Genomic DNA, 15,009 nt, shown 5'->3' with positions numbered 1-15,009 from the left:
AAGTTCAATGTATTGACCATAAATCTTATCTAATGATGACTTTAAACCAGACTGCTGATATTCTTGTTTCATCAACTTGTTTGTCCATAATTTACCTCGTTTTATAAATTATACATATACAGAGCAAGCTTTTGCGTATTGAATCAACTGAGAGATATAAACTCCGTATGCTGGTGATGAAGGTAAATTGCTGCATAAGTAATGAAAGCAGACGATTAAAAAGTTGAAATCATCAAGTTAATCATAGAGATTGGTTGGTAGATTGCCATTAAAGTCTTTTTCAAGTAAATATTCAAATATATGGTAACAGATATGCCAGACTCTGTGCTATCTTTTATCTCAAGCTCACCGAAATATACCGTATTGATATAAGAATGGACATAATCATTGTTGATTAAATCAGATAATTTATAAGATAACGAAGACAAAGGATTCAATTCAATGAAAATAAATCTGATTTTGCCCTTATTTGCCACTTTAAAATACGACCAAATGATATGTAACTTTTATTTACAAACTAGGTCGCGTGATAACGTACGAGTTTGCAAATGTTGAATCAAACGGTGTTGATAAAATTGTTATTTAAAAAAACGTTTAAATTGCAACATCAACTTATTAGTCATAAATTTGTCTCGGTTTTTAAATGTATATAACCCAGACAATGACTTTAAGAATCAAATCATTCAGGAGATGAAGCATACACCAAATAAAGGTGATTTTGTAATATTCCAAAAGGAGGATGGAAGAACTGAAGAGATCAAGTGAGTCCATGGCACCTGATCCCATCTCTAATGTTTGGGGCTCCGTGTTTACTCCGCTCCTACTTTGTTATGTTCGAGTGATTTTTGGGCTCGAATACTGTTCGTTATCTCCACGTTTCACAAGAAAGTTATAAGTTGGTCGTTATCGTCCATAGTCTTCAAAATCTTCAAATATGAAATGGATTTGGCAGACTCCATTGGATCACTTATTAGGGTACATGAATTCGGCGTATGAATGAAAGTAACCATAAAATTTGTTAACAAATAGAATATTGCTCAAGTACTAGTATCTCAATTGTGGGTTGAAAACCACAGCAGTTGTTTTTTCTCTCTCAAGAAGTGCTTGAATAAATTTTGATTCGTACTGTAGGAATAGAAAATCATTTCCTTTATTTCCGATGAAGCCGTTTATCAGTCAGTATACAACACTAATCATGACACCTGTACAGATTTCTTTAGACGTGGCTGCTTCATCAATTATGCATACGAGGACAAACACCTCAATATTTAACATATAATAAATATAAAAAAAAATGAAAACAATAAAATGCTCTTATTTGATTATTAGTACGGGAATGAACGTCGCAGCTATTGCAGAAAAAATAGAGTTACTGTGTACATCAAAGTCACTAAATGATACGTCTCGCCTCCCCGATGAATATAAACACAACGTCCATGTTTTGCTATGAGAGACCGAAATAAGTATCCATCAAAGAGTAAAATAAGAGGTGTATAAAAGTATTTTGCAATAAAGAATCTGTGAAAGTATCTTTAAATTTTATTCAGTTGTATAGGAGGAGTTGCGGATTAGAGATGGGTACCTTTCAGTTTAGAATGGCAGTGCCCATACTTTACCATGGAAACCCTAAAATATGAGTCGGATAAAAAAAATAAAGTGTTATAATATGCGCATCCTTTTTTTTACTTTTTAATCGGACACATGCATATATATAGAAAAATATATATAGACATCACTCAAATTACAATGCAATAAACCTTACCATTCTAGTAGAAATCCTAAGGTTGTCCTCAAAGCAAGTAAAGTTCTAATAAAATTTAAGTAAAATCAATCATATAAAGGGCTTCAGTTTTGTAGAGAAAGTGCCTTATTGCATAAAAAACTGTTTGAATTTATTTACTGTATAGGGGGAAAATAACTCGCGGTGTTAATATTCGCTATATTCACGGTGTTAACAAATCCGTGAATTCAAGAAACAGTGAATAAATTTTCAATAATCTCTATGTTGTATTTGGAAATTTGAGAATAGACTACGATAGAAATATACAAGTGTACGTGCAGTCCATGGTCATTTCAGTAATTGCGAGTAGCACTGTCATTCAATTAGTTTTAATTATCACGCTTTGCTTTAATTCAAATCGGCAGATAATAATTTGTGTTTGTCCAAAAGCTGTTTTAATAGCCAACGCTACATGTTTCATCAATCAAAACACGTGGCCCACGGGTTTTGATTACCCCTGCGTAACTAATGTTACCACGTGTATTTGTTACCTGTATTCCCATGCATATAAGTTCATGTAGTTTTTATCGACATTTTGCTTTTAAAAAATCATTCAAAAAAAATATCGAACTTACTGACGAAGGAAGTGTGGAAAGATCTTATTTCGTAGAACTACATAAAAAGTTTTATTTCTGTCCAGTGGTTTTTTGCCGCGTTGTATTGAAGATCTCGGGTGCACATGTACTCATCGTAATAGCAAATAGGTATGTCATTTAACGTTTAGGGACTATTAATAACTGCACTTGCGTTAATTAATCATTTATAAAATCTAACTATTTTATAATAACTTACCCCTTTGTTCGTGAAATAAAAACATAACGCTGATAAATTTCGTTGACATGTAGCTATGGTATGGATAAAATGGAGACAAGAGAAGTAACTTTTACTACATACCAAATTCCGCGAATTCAAGAAACCGCGATCGTGTCAGATGAGAGAAAAACGTGAAAATTACAACCCGTGATATTAATCCCTTATACAGTATATGCAAAACTGTACAAAACTATGCGCAATAAAGATAAAGGGAAACATCAACCAGGCAGACAACGAATTATATGAGGGGTCAGGGGACATCCAGTGCCATAGCTGGAGGATCGCGTCAGTAAGGATAACTTACTGTTAGACTAGCACAGAAAGCAAAAGAAAGGAAATATATATTGAGACATTAATTTCCTTAAAATCGACCCCTCGTGAAAAAAGGTTAATTTAAAAAAGCTTTTCCGATAATTTAACGGGCATTAATTGTGCCACCAATCGAAATGAAGGTTAATATTTTTTCATGATTCTTACAAATACTTTAATTTTTCAAACATTTGCTTGAATTTCCTCATTGTAAAACATACTTGGCTTTTGCTTGATTTAATTTATATTCTAAAAGTTTTTAAAATTCATTTGTGTGTTGTGTTTTTCTTCTATTGGAACATTCAAAGGGTGTGACACTTCCAAGAACGAAATCAGTAATGCATGTGATAAGAAAAAAATCCCTTTACAAAATAAACTTAATAGAATCAGTTGTTGATTTAGTGCTGAAAAGGTTAACATTTTAAAAATTCATTAGCATTATTATCATAACAAACTATGACCGAATTTAAAAGACATATGAACGTCTTCACTCCAGATGTAATGACTAAAGAGTAAAAGTTTAAATATTTGAAGGAAAATTTAAATATAAAAGTGCACAATATTCCAACGAAAATAAATGAAGATTCTAAAATGTTTTATAAGTTGGTTTTCCTTTCACTTGTCTTTTGGAATATTGTATTTAGACAGTGTAATAAAAACCTTTGGAATATTTGAAGCCGAACGTACACGCAGAGAGCTTATACATGTATCAATTACAAATCTAAAGTTAATTATAGTAAATAAGAGGGACAAAGAAATCGTCTTTTGATTCGTTTGAATACTTTTTTGTCATGTTATTTAGAATATTTATATGACAGGCTTTTATATATATATATATCTAAGTACATGAAGTATACCGTCTAAAATGAATGAAATGATAATATCGATAGTATAGAGAAAAAGTACTTCCTTCCATCGAAACATTGCGATTTCATCCATTTTTTTTTACCTGTAAAGTACTGACTTTCAGAAAAAGTTAAGAACTGATAAATTAACACACAAAATTCATTATTTAATTTTTATTTTTAATCATACCTTTTTACATGAGTAAGATATCGAAATTGCACCACGAAAAGACTTTGTAAAATTTTCGCACATTTTGCGTAGATCGCGATGTTTAATCCAACAAAGAGAAAAGAAAGTCTGAAAAAATGTATCATATCGATAATTTCTGGGCCTTTGCAAGTATCTAAGTTTAAGATTATTTTCCATTAAACTAGATATAAGCGTGCCTTTAGCCTTGACATGCTTGGTCATTTAGTGTAAAGATTTTTGGGTCCTTTAATGAGGACTACACGATTAGAAAAGATGAAGAATATACATGTAGCTTACAAATTAAACAAAATAATGATGCAAATCCTTTGATGTTAATGGTAAGTGAACTGATTTTTGTAAAAAAGGCTATAAAGAATTTTAGCTTTCACCCTTAATTAGTATACGTTAATTCTAAAATAAGTAACATGCAATTTTTCCCCTCTTTGACTAAAAAAGAGTGAGCTTTTTGACAGTCTCAGTTTGGGAATATCAAAGAATATGACCCTCTTTTGCACATGTATTTAATTTAAGGTACATAGTCATCACATTTTGTGCGAATCTATGTCTTGCATTTACTTAATTCCCTCGACTATTACCCAGGACTGTCGCAATTGTTATACTGCATATAATCTTTCAGTTTTGATTACTATTGGGCCCATATGCATTCTTCAGAAAATTAAAATTCTGTCTGCTTTTAAGTTGATGGGTTAAGGGGGTGCAAATGCCATATTTTGTTTTTAATATGTCGAACGTGTGCATTCATCCCTACAAAAATTAGAAAGCGAAAATTGAAAACAACATTATTTTTTTAATTTCCATTTAAAGAGGGGTGACTCAAAAATCATCGCTCCACATCTCAATTCTAACTTGACCTGCATGTATTTTTCTTGTAAAATAGCTGTCTATGCGATTTCAAATATAAACGGATCCAGAAAATTTCACATTTCTATAAGTGTGAGAGGGATAACTCTATCATAAAAACATCAGACCACGACCAAAGAACGCAATCTCTACCCAGAGTTATCGTTCAACTTTTACCTCTGTCATCGTCTAAAAACTAGTGCAGGATCGGAGGAACGTGATTTTTTCAAGTATTGTTTAAAATGGACTGCAAAAAGATGCACCTTCCTTTTTTTGTATGCGTCAATTCTGCAAGTTGTTTGTTTAAAAAACTAAATCATGTTTATTTATCAGCAAAACTTTTTAAATTTTCCACGTATGCAATATCCTGCCGAGAAATAATCCCCTATCAGATGATGAAATAGCGAAATCTGAATTTGATTCTCATAAATAAACCTTCATTTTAGCTGTTCAGCAAGAATTTAGAAGTGTTACATTGACAATTTATGATGCAAAAGGTAGAAGTAAGTTTTGCCAAAAATCCTGGCATTTATAGACGTTAGCAGAGGTATTGTAGCGAAGTGAATGATAACTCTTGGTAGAACGAGGGTACCTCGAAAGGAATCTGGGAGCACTTGCAAAGTGAAAATTCCCTTGACGCATCAAATATAATATTACATGTATATTTGTTGTTTTGATGTATCTGGTTGCTTTGAAAATTGAAAAAAAGAACATTTTCCCTGATATTTTGTTCTGATTTGCTAAAATAAAAAAAAAACAAACATGAAAAATGTCTAATTCCTTGAGATATCTGCAATTCGTTGTTGTTATTGGAGGGAGGCGTGACAAATATTAATTGTAAGGGCATTAATCGCTATAAATCTGAAAAATAATAATTTATTCTACAATCATTGCTTATATAAGTTTAAAAAAAATTATCTTAAAAGTTGTAAAAAATTACTGCATATTTTATTATTTGTTTAGGATTGTATTTATTCACTGTTCTTTCCTATATTTAGAATATCTCCAAATCTTTCAAAAATCTGTATCGACAACATATATAAAAAATCTTCAACATTTAATAATCCTGTCATAGTTATCTTTCTTTCCATAAAACTGGAATCTTTCTGTCTACGCCATTACTGGTGGAATGAAAATATTTACAGCAATGAGGACCTTAAATGAACTATACATGTAGGGAGATAACGAACAGTTTTCAACCTCAAAAGCCCCTTTTGAAAACAATATAATACAACATAGGTACAGATCAAACATAGGCCTCTAAAACAAAAGAGGAAGGATTAGGTATCATGGAGGAATGATCATCCCCTGCCGTGTGCTCCTTGTCATGATCGGTAAATAACGCGAAAATCCGTCGACAATTCAGTATGTAATAGCCAAACAATTTGTATGAAAAAAAAGCCAGTCAGAATTTGACTTAATGATAAATTGTATTTGCTGACAATGTCATTGTCTCGACCACAGAATTTCCGAAATGTTGATTTTAAACGATCAACGCCTGATCTAACAAACCCATACCATTCATTCTTACTGACAATGGAGAGGCAAAACAAAACATTGATGCCAGATATTATGTTAACATCCCTAAAGTCCAGGGTGCCGTTTTCATCAGTGTCTACAATGTATCTCAGAAACGGACACGGGCGATTTGAAAGCTTCCCCTGTCCCACTGTCAATTTTATGAAGATTGAGCTTAACTGTACACTAGGTTAAATTTCGATAGATAATCAAATTTTAAGTGAAATTTTATGAAATGCCGCGTAAATTGTTTAACAAGAGAAACTTTTTTGTATCGATAGTTGACCTCCTTATATAATATGATAAAAAAATATATAATAGTGATCCAGGGGATAATGTATGTTTAAATAAAATGATTATCCAGACGGAAGTTTTTCTGTATCGACTTCTGTATCGACTTTCAACCATTTTCTCAAATGAGACATAAAGCAAACAAACAGGAAGATTTTAAATTGTAAAAAAAAAAAATGTAATTTAGGCCAACTTTAAAATAATATTTTCTTGCTCTCTCTCCCGACTCAGGGAAAAATTATTAGGTCGGTAGGTAGGTAGGAGAATCTTTTTTCCAAAAAAAGAAATTCAACATATTTGATTACAGGATAAGAGGAATAAAAAGAAAAAATATATATCGTGTCCTGGAATATAAAATGTTTTGAATTTTCAGTCAGTCGGTCGGGAGAGTGACCAAACAATTTTTTCAAGGTGGCCTTATTAATATATGTTTTATTTCACCTGAGCCAAATGTTTAAATAAAATTTTTAATATAATTCGTTATCTTAAGCGTCAACGTTTCTCCTGTTTGCCTTTTCAAGAGTCAAGTCCCAGTTATTGCAGAATAATTCCAATATGAAATAAATTCATTAATTTCCTGTGTTTTGATTGGACAAGAATAGATTCGAAAAAGAATTTACACATCGATGAATTTTACAGCCGGAACTACTTTATTGACCTGTTTCTAGTATAAACAATATGGCTGCCTCCATGTTCTCGTTGATTCTCTAGTTAGTTTGATTGTGTAAAAGTCCTTTTATTTGCATTGATATTAAATTAACAAAATAAAAATTATATTAAAAAGCCTTTTTAATTACTTAAATAAAGAAATTATTTTAAAATTTGAAAAGAAGAAAATTTTATCGTCTGCATTAGACGTCATACGTAGACTACATGATATTACATGTAAAATGGAATCGGATGAAAACGAAAGTTTTGAAACACCCCCAGTAACATTCGAGTTGAATTTACCTGAGGAAATGAATTCAGGAGAGGTTCTTAGTCTTCTAGAAGTACTCCAGTCAGATGTCCAAGGTTTTGATGAGATGCTTTTGAATGCAGTTACAGACATTCAAGAAGACCAAACTTTAGAAGCAGTTACAAAAACTGAGCTGCAACTAGTAGTAGTACTGAAGTCTCACACATAAACACAAATTTACAGCCTCTACCAGACAGCATTTCAGAAGTGACTACTGCTCAGAGATTCAAGACCTTACAGGAACAGGACCTGCTGGAGATTGAAACTAACCAATACAGCAACTCGACAAAGAAAAATACCAAATGGGGCATTGGTGTCTTTAATGGTGAGAATATATTGTAAATTAAAATAACAGATTGTACTTTGATGCATAATTCACCAATTCAACCCAGTCAATGGTCAGTTTTGACATTAGAATGAAAATCAAAACATGAACATTTATGGATTGATAGGTGTGAAAATTTTAAGCCAAAGAATTGTTTCTATAGACTGGCCTACAATCTGTTTTAACCTGAATATTGTGACATACATGTACTCTTCTTCAGTGTTGATGAATAAAAACTAAATCAGATGACTCGGCACACATTATAGCACAGTGTAAACTTATAGAGACTGCCAATTAATTGTTAAACAATTAACATGTTAATAAAGAAAAAAATCATAAAAATTAAAAGTAATAATCAACAATAATATTTCAGCATGGTGTATGGAAAGACTGAATGAGGTTTTAGACTTACATACAATTTCTGCACCTGTATTAGATGAGAATTTGAGGAAATTCTACGCAGAAGCACAGCCAAAGAATTTGAGTAGTCGTGTGCAGAAGATGCCTCAGGAACATGCAGCTGAATACCACAAAAAATCCATGAAAAATGTAAGGGCGGCCATCAGTAGATATTTAAAAGACATAGGGAGACAAATTGATATTGTGAAGGACACTGAATTTAAAAGCTCAAATGCCATGCTCAGTTCAAAGCTGAAATTCAACCTTAAACAAGGCCTCTCCAGACCAACAAAACACCATGCTGCAATTCCTAATGAAGACCTGATGAAAATAAACACCTACCTTTCAGGAAAGAATCCGGTAGCGCTAAGATTCAGGATCTGGTACCTTTTGGCAATTCACTTTGTCAGTCGGGGATGTGAATTTCACCACCAATTATCACTTCAGTCCTTGAAATTTCAAAAGGATGAAAATGGCATAGAATACATAACCATTACACATGAGACGCATCAAAAAAACCACCAAGGAGGGTTAGATGGGAGCTCTGAGGAAGCACAGGACAAACGCATGTATGTTACTGGAAAAGAAACCTGTCCTGTCCAATCTATGAAATTATTCATCTCTAAAACTGACCCCAAAGCCACCTCCTTATTAATGAGTGTGACAAAGATGCACTGCATTCTGAGGATCCCGAAGCTCACGACATTTGGTATTCAAATGTTCCAGTAAAACCAAAAAAGTTTACTACATTTATGCCAGACATATGTAAAAATGCTACCACATAGAGATATACAGCACATTCTTTGAGAACAACCTCCATAACAGCTATGAGCGACGCAGGACTGACAGACAGGAACATCATGTTCATGTCGGATCACAAATGGGAAGAGTCTCTGAAATCCTATTGCCGTCGCCCCAGTGTTCAACAAAAAAAAATGATCAGTTCCGTTCTAGGAAGCGTTGCTGCTGGAGTCGGTGTAGAGAGAAACCCAGACTTACCTGTCGTCCCTGCTCAAGGCCTACCTGATCCAATCTGCCCACCCCCTGCAGCTCTTGTCGCAAATCAAAGCCTAAATATTAATCGTGAGTCCAGCCTTCTTACAGGTTTTGGCTCTTACTCGATGTTCAAGGAATGCACCTTCCACTTCAACCATTAGGCCTAACCACTGACGCTCTCCGTACTAAACATGTCAAGGACGAATAATTCAAAACGGTTGTGGAAAATTGTTTATCATATTTCCGATGTTTGTTGACTTAAAAATTACTTGTTAAAGTTTAATGCGTTTGTTTTATTGTATGTTTTGAATATTAAAGTTAATTATATTAATGTTCTCCAGGATTACGTTTTATTTACACAGTGCGGCGTAATGTATTCCTACGCCATATATAAAAGCGGAGCATTTAATGTATGGAGGCTTCGAAGAGAAATAATTTTAACGCCGAGGAATTATTGGAATTATAAGGATTAAACGTTCTTTTTTCAGAATTTATCGATGTGTAAACTCGCGCCTTTGTACTCACAAACTTTACATAAAAGTGCTTCGCACTTTTATTGAGTTTGTGAGTACAAAGGCGCGAGTTTACACATCGATAAATTCTGAAAAAAGAACGTTTAATCCTATAATGTTTTCCAAACTTGGTACAAAACATTGGCGTCTGTTTCTTCTCATTGTGACGTGTTTCATTTATTTAATCACTTCCCCGTCGATATACTTAACATAGATTTACTCACTAACTCTCTTACTTAATTACATGTAAATGTACGTACTAATTTACTTTCTTTATTACGTTACTTCGCAAGTGGCTAATTCATCGTATTGACCTACAAGACAACAATTTATTAAGCAATATCTCCTCCTTAGGAATAACATGTCATGAGATATGTAATACAAACTAAGCACATGAGTAAATATGGAAAATGTAGTCTTAAGGGAAAATGAAAATAAATACTTGAGAATATACGAGTATGTAGGAAATATTAAATTCTTTTCAGGAAAATTATAAACAGAGGTTGGGTTAAAAGTTAAATAAAGCAATACACGCTTTATAGAAATTAACAAAAACAATTTTTTCCAAAATAAAATCTCAAAGATTCTTCAAAGAAATGGATCAAATTTTTAATATAGGGAAAATGATATAGCAGAAAATCAATGTCAAAAAGGTCGTCCTCATATATAAAAGCCTATGTGTGATATAATATCATATACTTGTAGCTTGTAGTGTATTCATAAGATTTAAAGGTAGGTAGTGACAAAACAAGACTTTAAAATTTTCTTCTGGAATGGTATATATGCTACATTATTTTTCAGAAAAAGAGCAAACCCATATGTCATCAGATTAGCGTTATGGCACAAAAATACATGTATTTTGTTTTTTAATCGAGAGCAATTAAGTTGTTCTGATAATAATTTCCGTATATCATAATTTCATTCTTTGCTTTTCATTTAAAAGTTCTTTTGAGAGAACAGTTCAACAAATCACAAGTCCCTCTTTTTACAATCAAAACTGGTCCGGTTTGACTTAATTTGGAAAGGCGTTGCCATCAAAATGTCAATAAATATCAAGGATCATTTTGCTGATATAAATAGCCTTTTTTCGTTTTTTTTCATCCTTGGATTAAATCTGTAAATTGAAGCATCATGAAGAAAACAATCTTAATTCGAATTATTTTCCTATCTTGCACATCTTTCTTGAGCATGTCGCAAGTTATTTTTGAAGAAGTCTGTGACCAAAAAATATATCATGAAGCCGAACAGATGAGAATGTTTGATAAGTTCTGGAAAATAATGGAATCTCGATTATTTTTATTTGAGGGTCAAATGAAGAAAGACTTTGAAGCCTTTCCAAAGAACGTTCAAAATACTTTACAGCTACAGACTTCTCAACTGGTTCAAACTTTCGACGAACAACGCAAGAATTTGTTTGGTGAGATATATAACATTTCAAAGAGAATTGAAGATCTCGAATTATATCAATCTTCTGTTAACATCGTTTGGCAGAATCAACACACTTCAATCAAAAGTGAAATGAATAATATTTCAACAAGAATTCAGGATATGGAGTCATCTCTTAGCTCTGCATTTGACAATGTTCATAGGGATTTTCAGCATAACATATCAGAAATGAGAGATAAATTTACAAAACTGGATGCAGTTGTGGAAAAAATAGAGACAAGACTAAATAAAAGCGACTTTACATATTTTGAAATTGTTAGAAATATTTCAAAGAATGGTGAATCACTCAATCAAGTATTAAGAGATATATCTTTAATAGAATCAAGTGTTAATAATACTGTTCACAACACTGAAAGCAAGATGACGTTTAAGTTTGAAAAAGGAATAAATGCTTCCAACGAGGCATTATCGAACATGCAAACTTCCCTCAATTCCTTGCACAAGGAAAATGAAGAACACAGAGCAAAATTGGCGAATTTTGAAATCAGATTAGACGAATCAAGTATAATTGCTGAATTTCTTAAAAATAATTTGTCTTTAATTGAAGATAATTTATTAGTAGCAGTTGAAGAAGGTCAAAGGAATTGCATGTGGAAGATTAATTCAACAAAAACGGATATATCTCAAGTTTTGCAAAGGTTATTTACTATTGATAAGTCACTTTCTGCAAAGATAATGAACAACGAAAACAGTATGAACAAGTTAAATTCAACTCTAAGTTCAGTGACGGTAGGACAAAGGAATTGCATGAGGACAATAAATTCAACAAAAGCTTATATTTCCCAAGTTTCGCAAAATTTATCAGAGGTTAATATAACACTTTTAATGAAAGTGGTGGGCACAAATAACAGTTTAAATTCGTTAACTTCAACCCTAACTTCAGTAGCTGAAGAACAAAGGAATTGCACGAGGACAATTAATTCAACAAAAGCGTATATTTCTCAAGTTTCGCAAAGTTTATATGCAGTTAATTTGACACTTTCGATGAAAGTAGTGAACACAGAAAATAGTCTAAATTCGTTACATTCCACCCTAAATACAGCCCAACATGACATTAATTCTCTTTCCAGTGGTTTGTTCAATGCATCCGGGAGTATATCTAGTATTCAGAACTCAGTCCAAGTAGTCACCAACTCAGATGCTGCTCAAAATGTTCAAATCGCCACAATGCAGTCACGATACGAATCTTATAATACTTCGATAACGCTTCTATCGACAATTGTGAAAGCTGCTTGTAAGAACTTTTTTATCACATAAAAATAATGTCAATATTATAATGCTCGCAAAAATGTACAAAATGTTAATTTTGTATGATTTTAGTTACAATAAGCAAACATTTGTAAATGTAACTCATATTTTCTTTTTTTGCTATTTTCTAGTTGAAGTACGCTTAGTGGGTTCTTCTTCATGTGGTAGGGTAGAAGTTTCATATGTTGGGGTTTGGGGAACAATTTGTGATGACGCTTGGGATATCAACGACGCCAATGTGGTCTGTAGAATGCTTGGTTACAGCAGGTAAAACATCATTTTATGAAAAAAAATATTTTCAACTAAATTTAAAGTACGTTTGGCCCTTTTCCAAATCCTCTGATATAAAGGGTCCTCCTCACACCTATAGTAAAAATAATTTGATTTACTAAAGTCAGAACTTATATACATATAATGAACCATAGTAAATAAAATCAAGTATTGTTAACTATAGTATTTTTTGGTTAGGGTTTGTACTTTAAAGTTCTTTAAAAGTGTTTGTTTATCATGATCGCAGACATGCCAAAAATTCTTCCTTGATCAAATGTACTTTATATCTTGAATTTCTAATAATGAAGTATTTTTTGTCATTTTGGAGAATTCGCAAGACCATCCGCTTACCACGTATCTATAGAAGATTTCATCTTATTCTTTAAAACAAAATCTGCATATTGAAAAGTCGTTTCCATTTCATTCCACTTATCAATAAATGCAGGCGGAGTTGAACAGAGAAAAGCTGAAGTGTGTGCAATTAATTTTTCAAAACTTATTAAATTGATTTTTAGTGGCGGGAGAGCTTTTTCTCAAGCAACATATGGTCGAGGGAGTGGAAAAATATGGCTTGACCAAGTCCAATGCGATGGAACAGAGTCATCATTGTGGGAATGTCCAAAAAATCCAATCGGAATCCACGATTGTGGTCACCACGAGGACGCTAGTGTATGCTGCGTGGGTTTGTTAATGCAGCACGCACCGATTGAAAAACCTAGTGAATGGAACAGAATGGAAAATACTTAAAGGAGTACACTGTTTGTGACGAGCTGACGCTTTAAACTTTACGTTTTTGAACTTTAAATTCTACGTCACATTCTCGCCACATCAAAGGAAGTAGCCGACATAGCGTCTCTCCCACGCTAAAGTCGGTCAGCTGCAACATAAAGCTTGTTTTAGGGGTTCAAGAAATGGAGAAGTCAGTCCCGATGTCGTTTTCTTGAATGTTGCTTGCAAAGTTAAAAGTTTTTTTTACCTTGAATTTAAAAAAAAAGTTTTTTTATATCTTGCAATTGAATTTAAAAATTTTAAGATTTTTTTCAGTCCATTACGAATATTTAAATTTGTCAATTATTTTATTGTATTATCGCCAAATTTACTTTTTTTTCATATTGGCGTACAAGTATAAAAGTCGAGTAGTGCATGATTCATTGATCATTGGATTTATTAGTTACGCGTATCAACCCAAGTCATGCATTCTGAGATTGTTGCAATTTGGTACAAAATATACATGGTGAAAAATGGACCAGGCTGAAGCTAGCAGCCAATAACAGCAGCCACTAAGCGCGTAGATGCTAGCAGCCAATAAGGAAATTCATCAAAGAACTGAAAGTACTCAGACGCAGTACTGTTTTTAATACGTTATTTTAGATAATTAATGGTTTATGATTAGAAAATTAATGCAACAATTAATTACATAATAAATCAGATACTCAGAGGCAGTAAGGCTCACCTGAACAATTCTTTTTCTTTTTTAAAACCGAAAAAAGGAAATAAATTACTTTATAATTTTTATCCAATTGAACAAACAAGCACTAGGAAATGATTAACTCCTTCAGGAAGAATCCCATTTCAACTCCTTCAGGGACCTCACGATTATGATCGGGCCAATAAGCTAACCTGAAATTTGATTAATATATAACGATTGAAACAGAAATATGGCACAAGTGTAAACTAGGTTGAAGTATATTTCGAACATTATTACTGGGACAACTTAATGAATCTATAAGACTGTAAATTACCACTATCAGAAATAAGTGGTGGTGGTGCCACCAAGTGGTTCTAAAAGCATTTTTGATATTACAGTCAGGTATTATACCCATGATTTATAAAGTGATCAACACTACTAGGGCAAGATAGAAGGGCCCAAGGATTATTATTTCCTGCTATCACTATAATCAGAAGTTGCTTTAGTGGTACCACCAGGTGGTGCCAAGTGCATGGGTAATATTTCAACCAATCATTCGTCATCAATTATTGGTGATTAAGTTAAGGGTCTTAGGGAGAATCCCTTGTCAACGTTTCAAAAGGTTCCAGGGACCGGAAAGGGAAAGTTATCTATATCAGTTAGCTAACCTGAACTTTGGCTGTTTTGCATTTTATCCCAAAAACGCGATTTAAGATAAGCTATTACACGCCTTATCTTTAGAGTGTTCATCAAATGATTATTGGGGCAAGGTAGAATGGCCCTTGGGCTATCACTTCCCACTTTCAGAATAGGGTTGTAGTGGCACCACCAAGTGCGTGG

General features: G+C 33.0%; 2 protein-coding genes across 2 annotated transcripts; both read left to right on the top strand.

Moving 5' to 3' along the window:
* The first annotated feature begins 7,497 nt into the window (after positions 1-7,497).
* On the top strand, positions 7,498-8,459 carry LOC134262427 (uncharacterized). The gene is made up of 4 exons (XM_062744821.1): positions 7,498-7,607; positions 7,709-7,890; positions 8,264-8,406; positions 8,445-8,459. Exons 1-4 carry the CDS (start codon positions 7,498-7,500, stop codon positions 8,457-8,459), a joined length of 450 nt encoding a protein of 149 aa, XP_062600805.1.
* Positions 8,460-12,180: 3,721 nt separating this feature from the next.
* LOC134262423 (scavenger receptor cysteine-rich type 1 protein M130-like) lies at positions 12,181-13,706 on the top strand. The gene is made up of 3 exons (XM_062744816.1): positions 12,181-12,477; positions 12,623-12,758; positions 13,277-13,706. The coding sequence occupies exons 1-3, from the start codon at positions 12,228-12,230 to the stop codon at positions 13,506-13,508; spliced, it is 618 nt and encodes a 205-aa protein (XP_062600800.1). The 5' UTR covers positions 12,181-12,227; the 3' UTR covers positions 13,509-13,706.
* The last annotated feature ends 1,303 nt before the right edge of the window (positions 13,707-15,009 follow it).

Source organism: Saccostrea cucullata, unplaced genomic scaffold (genome assembly GCF_032062105.1).
Source record: "Saccostrea cucullata isolate Sc308-1 unplaced genomic scaffold, CSIRO_AGI_Scuc_v1 ctg2100, whole genome shotgun sequence".
In the NCBI taxonomy this organism is placed as follows: Eukaryota; Metazoa; Mollusca; class Bivalvia; order Ostreida; family Ostreidae; genus Saccostrea; species Saccostrea cuccullata.
The sequence above is the reverse complement of the archived record's forward strand: the minus strand, read 5'-3'. Positions and strand labels throughout refer to the sequence as shown.

Bases quoted from the DNA above. Each gene is read 5' to 3' on its own strand.
- LOC134262427 (XM_062744821.1), top strand. From the start codon at position 7,498: ATGGAATCGGATGAAAACGAAAGTTTTGAAACACCCCCAGTAACATTC. The intron at 7,608-7,708 runs GTCAGATGTCCA...AGCTGCAACTAG, and splicing joins AGTCTTCTAGAAGTACTCCA to TAGTAGTACTGAAGTCTCAC. The intron at 7,891-8,263 runs GTGAGAATATAT...ATAATATTTCAG, and splicing joins GGGCATTGGTGTCTTTAATG to CATGGTGTATGGAAAGACTG.
- LOC134262423 (XM_062744816.1), top strand. From the start codon at position 12,228: ATGAAAGTAGTGAACACAGAAAATAGTCTAAATTCGTTACATTCCACC. The intron at 12,478-12,622 runs GTAAGAACTTTT...GCTATTTTCTAG, and splicing joins GACAATTGTGAAAGCTGCTT to TTGAAGTACGCTTAGTGGGT. The intron at 12,759-13,276 runs GTAAAACATCAT...ATTGATTTTTAG, and splicing joins AGAATGCTTGGTTACAGCAG to TGGCGGGAGAGCTTTTTCTC.